Source organism: Boleophthalmus pectinirostris, unplaced genomic scaffold (genome assembly GCF_026225935.1).
Source record: "Boleophthalmus pectinirostris isolate CB_2022bp ecotype Guang Dong unplaced genomic scaffold, ASM2622593v1 HiC_scaffold_3, whole genome shotgun sequence".
Taxonomy (NCBI): Eukaryota; Metazoa; Chordata; class Actinopteri; order Gobiiformes; family Gobiidae; genus Boleophthalmus; species Boleophthalmus pectinirostris.
The window spans coordinates 18565909-18583123 of NW_026571299.1; the positions used below are offsets into that span (position 1 = coordinate 18565909).

Genomic DNA, 17215 nt, shown 5'->3' on the forward strand with positions numbered 1-17215 from the left:
TCAGACACTAATCGATCCAAATGACATACAGAAATGGGCAGTGGTGGAGATTTTTTTAAGTGGGGGTACATGATTCGTGACATTGTGAATCCCATCCACCGCCCCCCCGCCCCCAGTAAAAATCTGTAATATTTGATGCTATTAACATTAACTCCATTCATAATCACCTAGAGAACATAAATCATAGATTACAACACATGAACCAGAACTGAACCAGGAAGACTAAACCAGGACTAAAACAGGACTAAGATAGGACTAAACAAGGACTAAACCAGGTATAAACCAGGACTAAACCGAAACTGAACCAGGACTGAACCAGAACTAAACCAGGACTAAACCAGAACTGAACCAGGACTAAACTAGGACCTAACCGGGACTAAACCAGAACTGAACTAGGACTAATCTTGGACTTGAGAGTGAGAGAGAGAACCCCGAGCTCATGGAGCAGGGTGTCTGCAAAGCACAATCGACGGCTACGCTTATTAGCCCCATGGGGTGCCGAGCTCTGCAGCGATCCTTTCACCCGCAGTCACCCGACGGTCTATGCGGGTACACCTCCGGGCTCATCCTGACACTCAATTCTCATTTAGTCCTGGTTTAGTCCTGGTTTAGACTTGTTTTAGTGCTGGTTTAATCCTGGTTTTGTCCTGATTTAGTCCTGGTTTAGACTTGTTTTAGTGCTGGTTTAATCCTGGTTTTGTCCTGATTTTGTCCTGGTTTAGACTTGTTTTAGTGCTGGTTTAGTGCTGGTTTAGTCCTGGTTTAGTCCTGGTTTAGTCCTCCTGGTTCAGTCCTGGGATCAGTCCTAGTCCTCTCACTGTCGGGAGAAGTTGGCGAACAGCGTACCCCTGCGTACCACACTGACTACACCCCTGCAAATGGGGCAAACGTTAATTTGCAACAACATTTTCACAAAGTAACACAATCCAAAGCTCATAAAAGCAAAGGCATGAGAACTTTATCAGTGAATACTCAAATTTCCAAATCAGTTTTGCGTCAGAAATAATATGTACACTTCCCTATGGTAAATCACATGCAACACGCCTACAAATGTGTTCCTTTTTTTGTTCCGACTCACAGTTTAGTGCCTGGATTGATCACTGAGGCTCTTAATGTGGAGCTTATATCAAACAGCAAAAACAAAGTGCTATGAAAGTTATGCTAATTGTGAGATCTGAAGCTGCCTTTTCTAACATGAATAATTCACCAGCATTTATTTAAATAGATCACAGATAAAATATGTGCAGTCGGATGATTGTCTGAGTCTTTAGAGGCTCATATAATGAAGAGTAAAACACATTTACTTGGATTGACTAAAATGTTGGACAAATAGAATTATTATTATCATCATCCAGAAAAATGGTTATGATCATGCTATTAGAATACTCTTTAAAGATGCACTGTGCAACTTTACTGCTTGTCTCCATGGAGATGTTATTGCTTCGCCTGGAATGTTTCATAGTATGACATTAAACATATTCATCATTTATTCATTACGGGTGTTTCTATTGCTCAAAAATACATCATTCCTTTTGTGAACAGGGGCAACTCTCCACAGAGCCTTGATGATAGATAGGTTTAATTTATACTGTGGAACATTCTACACAAAGTAATAGCATTTCCATGGAGACAAGTAAGTGGCGGACCCTCCACTACTAATGTTACGCAGTGCACCTTTAACCCTTGTGCACCCCTTTAAAATAATCACACCTGTGTTACTTCGTGACAAAAATGTACACCAGAAAAGAAAAAAACAATATTCTTATGCAGTATGGATTTTTGTCCAACTTTTCTATATCAATGTCTTCATTTACTTCTGCCCTAATCACAAATTTTAACCTCTTAAATGCCTTTTTTGACAGCAAAAGTATCAATTTATGTGCATGAAAAAAATGAAAAAAATGTATTTGATCTATATCTTTCAAGTCATTTTAATTTGTTTGTGTTGGGATAATCAGAGGCTGGGGGCTCCTCTCGAACACAACCATATCATTTTAACTTTGTCTCGGGCCTTCAGTGTGGACAAATATGTACAAATGTATTTCTGCTGATATAATCTTGCAAAGGGAGATACACAGTAAAAAGAAAAATATAAAAAAATTCTAAACGACACTAAAGCAAAACTTTTCAACACCAAAGAATGAAAAATACATCAAAAAGTAGAAATATAGTCGCAAAGTTATGCCAGTAAACATTTTGAATGGAAGTCAATGGGACAAAAATGTACCTAAAGACCACAGGTTTGACTATTTTGATTATAGACCGTTCAAATAATGTGGTCTTGAAATAAAACACAGAAACTAAAAATACATCACAAAATACAAAAACTGGGCAATTCTGACGTGATTTGATGCAATATAGTCTAAGTTATGCAAAAAAGAAAAGTTGAGATGTACAAAAATGTATCGAGGCGTGCAGGAGGGTTAAAGAATATGTAACAATGACTGATTCTTTTGACTGGTATGGGCTAAGTTGGAGATGTCTGTAAGTCTGTATATGTGACCAAAACACAAAACAAGCTGTATAACTCTAGTCAGGTGATGTGACAAGTGAATGCCAGTGTTATAACTACATCCCACCAGCCTTACATGACCCATAAAGATGTGTGGCACAAGTGTTAGCAGGTTTCAAGTGGGGGTCATTTGACTTGTTGTAGATTTGCTGTCAGCTGACTTTGATGAAACCATGTAGTAGCCCACTCGTGCCTGGCCAGCCAGTCCCTTCAGGATTTGAACAGAATGTAGAAATTGGACAATAGAGCGTGAAAAACATCAGTCCAAATTTGAGATGATTCAACCAAAGCTTCTAATTTGTAGCATGTGTCTCTCAAACACGGAAGACATCGCTTCAACATTCTTGTAACATTCAGAACAAAATAACATCTTTTACCAGGGATAAGTAATAGTTTAGTGCTTCAATTCTTGATTCTGTAAAAATATCAACGCTGTTTCTAAGTCCTTTATTTTAATTTTTTCCCCTTTTTTACGTATATAAGTCGCAATGTTTGTTTTTGATGCGAACTGGCCATGCATCTCTCTGTCAATCACTTTTATCACAGTGTGTGGTTCTGGCTAGTCAGGTAAAGCCCACTCCTCCTCCGCTCCTTCCAAAGTGACAAGAATGAGCTCCTGCATTTTAAACTGTGCCTACAAAAATACTAATAGTATTGACACGATACAATAAATTTAAATGAAAGAATTATTTGTTTATGAATGTGGTAAAGCTTATGCCTGAGGAGGAACTAAGTATTTCAATTATTACCTGTGATTCAAATGTGTTTTCTATATCTCTCACAAATCTTTTGTCATATCACTTATTTTCACATGCATGAAGTTTTAGTAGGGATCAGATATCGGCTTTCAAATATCAATTCAGCCAATATCCTGGTTAGACATTTAAATGTATTCAACAAGACTATTTAAGACCCATAATGTTTCCATTTTTATTTCTTATTGTGATAAAGTATACACTGATAACAACTATGTAAAAGCAACATAACACATTTAGATTAGTTTTATCAATTTTATTTTTGTTGTTGCAGTTTATGTTTTTAGTCTTTGCATTAGTATTAGTTGAAATTGGGTATTGATATGCAGATATTTAAAGATATAGTATAGAACTCAGCAGAGGTTGGGAGTTGATAGTTATGACTTGGACTCGAGTCAGACTTGAGTCACTATTTTTAGGACTTGAGATTTAACTTGATAAAATGGACTAAAACTTGGGACTCGACTTGGGGCCTGTGACTTGAGAAGACATGAGAAGCACTTTTAAATCTAAATTCTCTCTATTCTGACTGTAAGATTCAGGTGATTCACTAAGATCTTGTCAAAATATTTCTACAACTCTTATATACTCTATAAATACTCATATATAAAGTACAACTTAGTTTAAAAGTCATATAAATTGCTTTGGTTTGAAAGCTTGAAATAACTTGAAGCTCAAAGCAGACGACTTAGACTTGACTTGGACTTGTGGGCCAGTGACTCGAGACTCGACTTGGACTTGCCTTCTTTGACTTGGGACTTGACTCGGACTTGCCGTCAAAGACTTGAGACTTACTTGAGACTTGCAAAACAACGACTTGATCTCACCTCTGGAACTCAGTATCGGAACTGAAAAAGATGGATCAATTAATTCCTATTTTTAAGAAAAGCTTTTCAAATAACAAAGCATGACTGACTGCCCGAGCACAGCAGCTCCTCTCTCATCACAGAGCATTATATACAAATCACCAGGCCTTTATTGTGTTTGATGCAATATAGTTTTATAATTCAATTTAGTCACAAAGTGCATCCTTTTACAATACTCTCATACACTCATTTATAAGAACACCGGAAAACATGAAGGAAAAAAAAAATTCTTGTATCTAAGTTTACTGTGAGTAAAGTAGGCAATTTACAAAAATACAAAATCAATTGTAAAGTGATAAACCCATCAGCAGAAGAGGATGTTGAAAATAGAAATAAACAAGGACAGCTGATTTTCTATTATAACTATTGAATGAATCCTCTGAAATGACAGGAAAAATCGAGCAGTGCAACGCTACAAAACAAAATCTATACAAATGTAATAGACTATAAAGCACAAAACCCTGCAAACTAGGCAATATTTCAACATTTTGTCAACATAGAACAATGCCTGAACACACCTTAACCTTTTACTTTTAAAGGCCCTGTATCACTTTTTTGGTAACACTTTATAAAAAAGATGCCATAATAAATAGCAAACTAGTAATTACCTAAACCTTTGTTAATATTTGTTAATTGTTACTAAAATATCAGTTTGGCACAAGTTAATAGTTTTTTCATCATTAACTAAACATTAGTTGTTTGCATTATTAACTATTACTATTAGCTAATATCGCATTAATATTTGCTAATAGTTAACAACTAGACGTCTCTTTGTGTGAGAGGCCCACTGTAAAATATCTGCTATTGTTAATAAATGTTACAACATTTATTAATATTTGTAAATAGTACTGTTCCAACTTTATTATAAGGTGCCCTATACTTATAGTTATGTATTACTAATATATGAATTAACTTAACCAGCTTTATTATAAAAATTCTGTGAGGAGTGGTTCATATTGTGATAAGCAGTACAGTTTAATATCAGTTAAATAATAATATGTCATTAACTTTTGTATTAACATACAGTTTGTAAATAAATATTTAACATTTAAATGATGTAAAAACAACTATTAAATTAGTACCAAAAAGACATGAAAAACAGATCTAGTTCCTTTTAAACAGCTTGTGGTGGCTTTAAGTTATTTCTCACTTTTCTAGCATATTCAGAGCTTCCTAATTATTCACAACAATGAATTTATAAGAATGTCACAGCGAACAGAGCAAACATGTCAAGGTAACAACAACTTGCATGGTACTGCAATGTATCTTTCATTTTTAGGGAGTATTACACCTCTTATGATTTTGACCAAGGTAACAAGGGCTGAGTGGGCAGTGTCCTTTCTCTCTTAAGTCATTATTGCCAAAAGATAAATTATGCCATTGTATAATTCATACAATTCATTCATATATTTTGCTTTGGTCTCTGAAATTTGTGAAAAGCATTTATACACTCATTACATGGAATAATTATTGAATAATTTGCCTTAGGAAAGTCAGCAATAAGTTTGGACCAGTGCAAACAGTTTAAAATGAACTATATATTGTTTTCACCTTTTAAATGAAAAAAGCAGGTACAGAACCTTTAATAATGTGTGGTAAGGCTGACCACTCCACCCTGTACCTCTACATAAACTGGCCCTAATGGGTTTATTTGAGCCTAACATCTGTTTCACATCACTGCTGCTTTTTAATGGCTGTTTAGTTTCATTTTCCCAGGCACACATTGTTAGCCAGTAATTTTCCAGCGTCAACATTGGGCTGTCGAGACACGAGGTGCACGGCTGATTCTATTGTTTATGCCACCCAACAGCACCCATTATAATTATAGGTGTCTACCGCAATTACGTCTGTCAATACGGAGGACAGTGAACGAGGCAGGCACAATGCAAATGCAATCGATAGCATAAAGCCCTATGTGTGGCGCTTGGGTGAGCTCCAGGGGCTGTTCAAAGCATGGCTGGATGTATTGTGGGTACAGTGGTATTGATCAGTCCCCCCTCTCTATCTCTCTCTCTTTTTCCCCAATAGAAAAAGAGACCTTCTTGGAACCATTTGTGCTTAAGGATCTCCTGCCCTCCTCCCTGGGGAGTTACTACCGCTACACTGGCTCTCTGACCACACCGCCCTGCAGCAAGGTGGTGGAGTGGATCGTATTCAGTCGTCCCATCTATGTCTCCTACAAACAGGTATGTACAGTGTGATTAAAAAGGCTGGGGATTTGGGTTTTTGGGATGAATTGTTTGGAGTAACAGTGTTCAATTTCTTTTAGATTTAAGCCCTCACCATTTCAACCTATTATGTTGTAACGAAAATGACTTTTGATTCAAACCCAAGCTGTTTCTCAACCCTTTGGAGCACAAATGAATGGATCTACTCTGTGAAGCTAAGGGTCTGTAGTTGTGGCCTCTGGTGTCTGATCTACTCTCAGTTTAAGTAGGAACAAGCTCTATGCAGGAAAGTCAGATTCCACCTGAATTGTTTGGGGTAAATATAAGAATAGGTAGAGCTGGTGTCCCTGGGGATGAGCTGATAGACAGCAGATTGAACATTTGCTGGGTCTTGATTGTCAGTTTCCATGTTAAAACTGAAGTATATCTCACAAAAAATTTGATCTAAGGTCTTGTTAAGTTTAGGGTCTGGCTATGCTTCCATTATAGGGAGTATTATACCTCTGATAACACTGACCTAGGTAACAAGGACCGAGTGGGCTGTGTCCTTGGCACAATTCTCAGAAAACAGTCAGTTAAGTTCTTGGAAGGCATAACAATGTGTATAGGGTTTGTATTGTATTTCTATAATGGCTACCCATAGTTGCTGTATTGAATCCAATCATACACACAGGCAACCTACATGCAGTGTAGGGGACGGAAGAAAGTCCCATTGTATAGCACTAAAGCAGATTACATCATCAGGCCAAGGTACAGGTTTGATTTGTCAAGAAGGAATGCTGCTCACAGTACACAGTAGTAGGAATGTATGTTTTTCAAGGTATTTTTGAGCAATCAAAACAGTAACATAAGTGGTATCTACATATGTTTAATGTGCTATTGTCTTAGCCAGGCTGGTGTCACCTAGTGCCTCCGCTCAGTTTCATTTCTCCGCAGCAACTAGGTCAGGAATCGGAATACACTAGACAGTTTGAAAGAACCTGGAAGTTGTAGACCGTGCACCAGCCAATCAGCGAAGAGCTGTGAAGACATGACGTCAAACTTTTGGGGTACAGCATAACAGTAAACAAAGCGGTCGAGATGGATGTAGACAAAGCCGTACATTCTCTGTTGGCAACGATTCCTGAGATCGAGGATTTAGAGCCAGAACAAAGAGAATGTTTGGTGAATTTTATCAAGGGGAAAAGTGTTGTTGCCCTTCTTCCTACGGGATTTGGTGCAACAAATTACCTGCCTACCGTACCGCTGCGAGGTCAGATCCTGAAATCAGCTGATGAATCAGGCTACTATTGTGTAGCATTCCAGGTAAAACAACATCTTCAACAAGGCAGCATACTCTCCAGCATAAATGTTACACAGTGCAATTTTAATTTCAGGGAAAAATATCAGAATTTTCTCAGAAGGTCCCATATTACACAAAACCGACTCTTGTGAGCTTTAAGCCATGTTAGAATGCTGTAACCTCATCAAAAACATACCTGTTGTGTTTCATTCACACATGTTAGGAAAGTATCATTAGTCTTTGCATATTGAGTGCTTTCTGTTAGCCTAACTCAGCCTATATATAGAGGGTTTGTGTGAATGAAAGAAAACACAACTCCAGATGTGTTTGGAATAAGGAAACAACATTATAACATAGATCTTTAAATACATTTGTAAAAAGGCAGCAGTCTTGATGCACCAGAGACAATTTTAAGTGTAAATGGAACTTCTTGTCATTCACTTTCCTTATTTTAGGTGTTATTATATTATCTTCCTACTTCTTCCTCCTCCTAAATCTTATGTTTACGAAGCCCTGAGGGAGAGCCCATGTGTGGAGCGTGGGTTGTCCAATCACTCCATGTTTCTATCATGTTTATGTCTTCTAACTATGAGTGAGTGTCATAAATCAATAGAGAACCCACACACTGTAGCTCTGTTGCCAAATCTCAGCCTGGTACAGTCACAGTAGACGAGAATCCAAATAAGAAAACATTGAGCCTGTGCTGCTGTCCACAGATCTGGGACTGGATAAAAACAGCACAGTTGAATCAATACATAATAATTTATTTTGTAAGATTTTGTAATGAAATACCCCAAGAACAAATGTGTTTATGGGAAAATTAATAAACGCCGGATGCTGCACAGATGCTGTCTTTACTGCATCTAAACCAACCAATTAAAAAGTTGATCAATTTCTTGCATCAGGAAAACAACCAAGGAGTCTATGCCAAAGCCCACAGCACTCGCAATACACAGATGGTACTACATTTGAGAATAATCCAGTGTTTATGAGAGCAGTTATGAAACTTCAATTCCCAAACCAAAGACAGAGGAAGTGATGCAAATGCTTAAAGGGGACATATTATGCAAAATGAACTGTAATGAGATTTTAACTTTACAGCAGTGTTACCTTATCATTAGCTTACTTAAAGTTGTGTTTAGATTTTGTTCATGCATGTTTGAATGCTGTTTTGCACTGTGGGCTTGAGTGCTCAGAAAATACCTGTTTTCACCTACCCCTTATGTCTGTCCGTGCAATTATTAGAAAAATGTAGCATCAAACCTTGAATGCTAGACCATGCAGGATTACTCAAAGATGCCTAAATCAATTTAAGTGCAACTCTGAGTAAAAGAATGATGCAAGAAGACAGTTAAAGGGCCCATATTACACAACATGGATTCTTGTGAGCTTTAGTAGCCAGGCTGGCACCACCTAGTCCCTCTCCTCAATTTAATTTCTCTCCAGCAACTAGGTCAGGAATCAAAATACAATAGACAGTTCGCAAAAACTCGGAAGTGCAAGTTCAGGCACCAGCCAATCAGCGAAGAGTGATATATTTAGTGTGATTCCCGAGATCGAGGATTTAAAGCCAGAATAAAGAGAATGTTTGGTGAATTTCATCAAGGGGAAAGACGTTATTGCCCTTCATCTTACGGGATTTGGGAAAAGCTTAATATACAAGTTAGCCCCGTTAGCGGCGCATTACATAGATTGGTTAAATGATAAAAAGTACCCCGCCTACTGTCGAGCGAAATTTAAGGCTGTGAGGTCAGATGGTTTGTATAAAGTGAAACGAAGTAAAACTGGCTGATGAATCAGGCTAGAGCTTTATACCATGGTCATCAAAAACCTCCAAAGCTCAAAATGCTCTGTTTCACCTTATGATGTCATGTTTTCACATTAACAGCTACCTTTTACCTTTAGTTCAGTAGATTGGCAAATCCGGGGCTGAAATCATCCAGACGATTCTAGTGGAGGAGTATGAAGTTTAAAAACACAGCGGAGAGCTTCCTGTTTTACCACCTGGACCACAGTGTTTTCCTTTTGAGAGAAGAACTCAGCCTAAATATGCAGCATTTATGTGTTAAACTCCAGGTATGTTTTTGATAAAGATGCAACATTATAGAAAATAGCATAATATAGGCCCTTTAAAGGTCAGAAGTATGGGTCCTTAAGTGTGAATATAATGAGCAGAGAAAAGTGCATGGGCAGACTCTGTTCCGGTGCTGATGGTGGAAACGAGGTGCACCGTGTCTTTCCAAGTGCTCTGGTCCCTTCCTGTTCACAAGAGGATGGACATGTTGAAGGCAGATGAGAGGGACTGGACAGGGACTAGCTGTGTGCCTGTTGTTTTGGATGGCTCTGAAAGTAGGTCAGTGGGAGACAGGGCTGCTCTTACCCAAGGATCGATGGAGGCGCACGCACACACACACACGCACAGATCAGTACACTCACGTGCGCACACAGACACATGCACACACGCAGATCAGTACACACACACACAGATCAGTACACAGACAAACCCACACCCACACACACACACAGATCAGTACACGCACGTGCACACACAGACACATGCACACACACACCCCAGTACACACACACACACAGATCAGTACACGCACGTGCACACACAGACACATGCACACACACACCCCAGTACACACACACACACAGATCAGTACACAGATAAACCCACACACACACACACAGATCAGTACACATACAAACCCACACACACACAGATCACAGATCAGTACACGTGTGCGTGCACACACACACATATCAGTATAGAGACAAACACACACACAGATCAGTACACACACAAACACACACATACACATATCAGTACACATACACAGATCAGTACACACTCAAACACACACATTCACAGATCAGTACACACACAAACACACACACATAGATCAGTACACACACACACACACACACACACACACACACAGACAAACACACATGTACACAGATGAGTACACAGTCAAACGCACACACACAGATCAATGCACACACACGCAGATCACACACGAGGATGTGCACAGCAGAGGACGGCCTGTCTCATTCATAATTTTTCTGCTTTCTTCAGTTTTGTTTTGACGCAGTGTATCATCAAGGTCAAACATGAACAAAATCTATATATTTTATAATGGGGCAGGATGCAGGTCAGTGCATTGTGCTTTAAATGTGTGTTATTTTATCGTAAAGGTGTAACTTGTGTAACTTTTCTAGCGGAGGGCCCATCACCTGCTTTTCTCCATGGAGGTGCTATTGCTTTGTCTGGAATGTTTCACAGTATGGCATTAAACCTTTCTATCATTGTGGAAACCAAAGCAGACCATGTTACAGGTCAGATCTCTGTAGAGGCGACCCTGCTCACAGTCAGAATGTCTGTTTTTCTAGGAATTTTTGAGCAATAAAACCATCTGTAATTGAATAAATGTAAAGTTCAGCTGTTTAATGTCATACTGCGGAACATTCCAAGCAGAGCAATGACATATCCATAGAAACAACAAGGTGACGGACCCGCTACCGTAAAGTTACACCTTCAGCTGTGTTATCATAATGCTGGAGTACTACTGATTTTAAAACCTGATTTTTGTACAGTTTAAACTTCCTGTCTCTTAACTTGTTCACAGCTCTCCCAAATTCTCTGGCACACTGCTTGTATTCACACCCATTACTATATTTTTAGAACAGTTTTTCACATGGCAGAGTTGGGAGAGCCACCTTAGCGCACTCAATCCATTTACATTTCAAATCGCAACTTAGCATCGTATCAGATACTTCCTTCTGAGTCGGCTCTTTTGAACGGTTCCTTGACATGAACGAGTAGAACCAGATCTCATTTTTAAAAAGAGCCAGATCTTTTTTTTTTTTTTTTTCTAATTTATATTCATTTTTTAACCAATTCATGCTGAACCACCACAAGAATCAGCACAGAAGTAGAACAGGAAACACGGTTGAGAGCTTTGTGCACAAAAAAAAGAAGCATATTTGGCAACATAATAATCAAAAGTTTCAGATTTCATAAACTGTTGTATTTATATTTGTGGATTAGTTTGAGTCTGTAGCATGCAGTATTTAATAACTAAAAGTTGTTACTTCACTGAATTCAACTTTGGTATAACATCTTTTTTGTTTTATTAATTTTATCCAATCAATCTAATGTACAAAAACTAAGCCTATTTCATTCATGTAAGCTAATAAAATCAAATTTGTCTCTCCTCAATACAGATATATTTTAAAAGCAGCTCTTAGTGTTAAAATGAGGCTGCTGTGGGCTGTTTGCGTCTGATTATGCAGCATTTTTAACTTTCACTTACCAGGAAGCAACAATGGCTCACTGTCATCATACTAGTTTTTATTAGCATTACTGTGATGGCAAAACTCCACTCTGGCCTCTCAAAGTTATGAAAATCAATTATAAACTTGAATGTGTTGGGAAAGTGAAAAATAAGTTTGGACTGCTACAAAGTTTAGAGGTCTTTCTGTTTTAGCTCCAAAATTCTATTGCAACATGTTTTTTGGTGTTTTTTTTTTTTCCGAACAGATTTGCTCAAACTGAATGCCATGTGGTAGCGTTCTGTGCACTTGGCTTCCTGGTAAGTGAATGAAGTATTTTTATCATTCACTTAGCAGGAAGCAGCAATGTCTTGCTGTTAGCATGCTAGTTTTTGTTAGCGATACTGTGATGGCAAAACGTCACTCTGGCCTCTGAAAATTATGAAAAGTATTTTTAAACAATGCATTAGGAAAGTGAGGAATATATTTGGACCACTGCAAACAATTTGAAAGTACTGTTATTTTTCATGTCAGGTCCTTAAAGGTTCCACAGTATGACCGTAAGCTTATAGCCAAATTACAAGTTAGATTTGTGGAGAGGCGATCCCACTCACAGTAAGAATGGTTGATTTTTAATATATTTTCTGCAGCAATAAATAACACTTGCACTAAATCAAAGCATTAACATCTCCACGGAGACAAACAGGTTGCACTATTGCTGCGTTCATCTGTCTCCACTTGGATCTCAGATATGACCTCACATCCATGCTTCAGCCGTTTTATTATGTTTCGTGTGTCCCAACTTTGAGAAAAACATGGAGGCTAACCAGAAAGCTGTTGTTGCTTTAGCACTGGCGCTCCAAAATAAGTATGTGCTTCAACTACACAAGCTGGAGGAAGAATTCAGTATAAATAGTATAATTTAGGGTGACCAAACGTCTGTTTTTCCCCGGACATGTCCGTATTTTGCGTCCTGTCCTGGGTGTCCGGGTTTTTTTTATAAAGTGATGCAAATGTCTGGGTTTTCATTACCATTCATTGGGGGCATTAAACTGAGCGTCTCTCTTAGTTTTCTGTGACTCAGAAGGAGCGAGACACACACAGTCGGTCAGCCTGCAACATACCAAAGCACAAATGAGCATTTAACGATGACTTGGACAAGAAATTCTCCATTTTCCATCCCGGTCGGGACAAGTGGGAGGTCATGTGCACAGGTTGTGAAGTGAGAGTACAGTGTTCCCTTGTTTATCACGGGGGTTACATTCTACATACATACACATTCTAAAAATAACCCGCAATAGGTGAAAATCCGCGAAGTATCAACTTTATATTTTACAATTATTCTATCTATTTTAAGTCTGTAAAACCCCTCACCACAAACTTTATACTCTTTTCTCAGACAGGACAGGTGCAACCCTTTTTACTTCCTTCTTAAAACTTATTGCTGCTGTTGTCCTTTTGTTATTTTCCTCCTTCTTTATGTAACAAACTGAAGATTCATTTATTCTGTAATGGAGCCAACAGAGCAGAGTCTCGCACGTATCCATTTTTTGGAGACCTCCAGTACAACACCGCACCCGCGCAGTACAGGGCCGCACCTCCCCGTTAAACCGAGATAATATCAAACTTTTGTGCTGCCTACGCCACAGACTGAACTAAGACTAAGACCAGGACTAACCCAGGACTGATTCTAGGACTGAAGAGGAGGACTAAAACCACGACTGACCCCCCCAGGTTTTCATAAATGGAAATATGGTCACCCTAGTATAATTCAGTATATTAGTGAAGTGAAAGAGTTGGTGTCGTGTGATAGTAGATCATTTTGGCATGTTAGCTAGCAGGAAATGGGCTAAAAACATGGGTGACACTAACTACTAGACCTAAAGGCAGTGATACGGACGCAGTAAGGTATTGCAGTAAGACAAGTGACTGAAATTGTCATTTGCCAGGTTGGCACCTCCTAGTCCCTCCGCTCAATTTCCTTTCTTTCCAATGACTGGGTCAGGAATCGGAATACACTAGAAGGTTTGCAAGAACCCCGGAAGTGTGAATCCGGGCACCAGCCAATCAGCGAAGAGCCATTACATTCTGTGCTGGCAACAATTCCCAAGACTGAGGATTTAAAGCCGAAATAAAGAGAATGTTTGGTGAATTTTATCAAGGGGAAAGACTCTATTGCCCTTTTTCCTACAGGCTTTGGGAAAAGGTTAATATACCAGTTAGCCCTGTTAGCTGCGCATTACAAACGTCACGATCAAATAGTAGCAATCAATTAAGTAAAAAAAGTATCCTCCTACCGTTGAGCGAACGAATTCTAATGCTGCAAGGTTAGACAGTTTCACCAAAGTGAAACCGGTTGATGAATCAGGCTACCAAAGCGTCCAAACACAATGCAAACAGTTCCTACTACAAATGACACTGGGCATCTTGGATTCTATCTCAGAAATCTTGCTCTTGCTCTTCAGAGTTCCAACTTGTACCATCCGAGGAAAAGGAGCGTGTCAGTGTGTTTTGCTAGGCAATGTTCTTGGACCTCCACCATTAGTAACTTTTTGGTTGGGGATCCGTTACCTGCTTATTTCTATGAACATTTCACTGCTCTGCTTGTAATGTTTCGCAGTATGACATTGAAAAGCTCTTCCTTACATTTAGTCAATTCCAGGTGGTTTTATAGCTCAAACATACAAAGAAACACTGGTATGCTGTGTGCAGAGTTGCTTCTCCACAGATCTTACCTGTAACTTGGTCTGGTTTGGTCTCCATTATCATAGAAATGTTTAATGCCATACTGTGAAACATTCCAGACCAAGCAACATTTCCATTAAGAAAAGCATTTGACAGACCCACCACCAGAATAGTTACACACTGCACCTTTAACTTAACTTTTTCACTCTAACTACAAAATTCTAACATTGCAACATGTTTTTGCTAGGAACAGATTCGCTCAAACTGCACAGAACGCTACCACATGGCGTAAAAGTGCGTCCTATATTTACTGTGCGTGTTTATAGCTCTGCCCCCAGCTCTCCACACAGGCCCGCGGAGCCTGGTGCCAGCTACCACGGAGACCACACTCCACTCACACTGCGCTAATCCATGTCTGCTTCTCCACAGTTGCACAGCACGTCTCCAACCAACAGCTCCACAAACAGGCCAAGTCCACCATCCAACTGACACACTGCTAACGCTACCAGCAAATCCACCAAGTCCCACTGTTTATTTAGGGGGGATTTTCATTAAATGCTAAACCAATACAAATCAGTCACTGTGTTTTTTGGAGACAGCTACAATTGGGAAGTTCTGCTTTTAAATGATTCCAATGGTGTAAAGAGGAGACAGATTTCTTAAGATCCACTTGTCACAAAATTGTTAGTGTTCATACTTGCACACAAGAGCTACATCAAATTTTGGATTAAACCTAGCCTGATTCATCAGCCAGTTTCACTTCATGGAAACTGTCTGACCGCACAGCATAGTTCGCTCGATGGTAGGCAAGTACTTTTTTTTTAACCAATCGCTGCTATTTGGTCATGACATATGTAATGCACCACTAACGGGGCTAACTGGTATATTAAGCTTTTCCCAAGTCCCATTGGAAGAAGGGAAATAACGTCTTTCCCCCTGATAAAATTCACAGAACATTGTCTTTGTTCCGGCTTTAAATTCTCAATTCTCGGGAATCGTTCCCAACACAGAAGGAATGGCTTTGTCTACAACCATCTCTACTGCTTTGTTTACTGTTGTGCTGCAACACAAAAAGGACCCAGACATGGCTTCACAGCTCTTCGCTGATTGGTAAGTGCACGGTCTACAACTTCCGGGGTTCTTGCAAACTGTCTAATGTATTCCGATTCCTGACCTAGTCACTGGAGAGAAATGAAATTGAGTGGAGGCGCTAGGTGGTGCCAGCCTGGCTAAACAAAACCAGGAACTAATCCAGGAACTAAACCAGGCCTAGACTAGGACCAAATTAGTACTGGACAGAATCAAACTCAAATTTACTTCAGGACTAAACTGGAATCAAACCAGGGCAAAACCAGGACAACAGGCTCTATTCATGCTTACATCACAAACCAGGAAGACATTTGGAAAGATGCAATTACAACTTTCAGTGTAGTTACAGACACTGGGCTTACCTAACGTGGATCTGTTAAAACCAACTGTGGTAAAAATCCATTGAAGTAAATGACATCAGCAGTACAATGAAGACTGAGTACATATGTGCTGTTTTGAATCATCTTGACTATGCGCCCTCATCTCTTCTAATTGCATGTACCCAGTGCACTCGGAGTTGTGTGTCAGTGGGGAAATTATGAAAACTGAGGTATAGTTGTAACTGTTGATTCGCCGAACGTAACAGAACACTACAATGACATGGAGATGAAGAAAACTGGGCCTGGGAAGTTGTAATCGCATCTTTTCAGACATCTTCCTGGTTTGTGACGTAAGTGTGAATAGAGCCTATTGTGAGATAAGACTGATAGTTCCACACCATGATGGGCCCATATTATGCTATTTTCTGATCTATGGTATGATGTTGTTGCCTCACCAAAGACACACCTAGAGTATTACCACATGACATCACAAGGTGAAAGAGAGTCTTTTCAGTCTGAGAGAAGAAGGCAGCCTAAATATGCAGGGTTTGTGTGTTAAACATGTGTGAATGAAACAAAATACAACTCCAGGCATGTTTGTGATGAGGAAACATAAATCTGAAAATAGCGTACTATGGGCCCTACACTTCCTCCTTTGTGGTTTAAACATGATGTAATGTAGCTTCAATTATGATGATTTTTTAAAATAATAATTTTCATAATCAAACTGGAAGGTGCATTGTGTAACTTTTCTGGTAGAGGGTCCGTCAAATGCTTTTCTTTAGGTAAATGGTATTGGTTCGTCTACAATGTTTCATGGTATAATACTGAACCTTTCTATCTTCATGGAGACCAAACCAGACCAAGTTACAGGTCAGATCTGTGGAGAGGCAACCCCGTTCAATCAGAATTCTGTTTTTCTACTGTAGATATGAGCAATAAAAATACCTATAATTGAATAAATATAAAATAGAGCAGTTTAATGTCATACTGTGTAACATTCCAGGCAGAACCGTGGCATACAATAGCCATAGAAACAAGCTGGAAATAGACCCTCTACCAGAAAGTTACACAGTGCACCTTTAAACACTTACATTTTATTCATTCTACTGCTTATTCCCTCTTTCTAACTGACCTAACTCAAACCTCTCAGTGGAAACAATTAGCGGAAACCAGCCCACAAAAATAAGTGATGAAATCCTCATTATTTTCTCGTGCAACATTTTGGTCAATTGTGTAAGTTCCCACTGCTCATGTGTG

The 17215-nt window shown here is 39.1% G+C and overlaps 1 protein-coding gene across 1 annotated transcript in view; it reads left to right on the forward strand.

Moving 5' to 3' along the window:
- Positions 1-17215, forward strand: part of LOC110165754 (receptor-type tyrosine-protein phosphatase gamma-like) — a 144093-nt gene that overhangs the window by 71760 nt on the left and 55118 nt on the right. The window contains exon 6 of the mRNA XM_055160306.1: positions 6162-6319. Within this exon, the coding sequence (XP_055016281.1) occupies positions 6162-6319 (158 nt within the window). The remainder of the gene's footprint in view (positions 1-6161; positions 6320-17215) is intronic.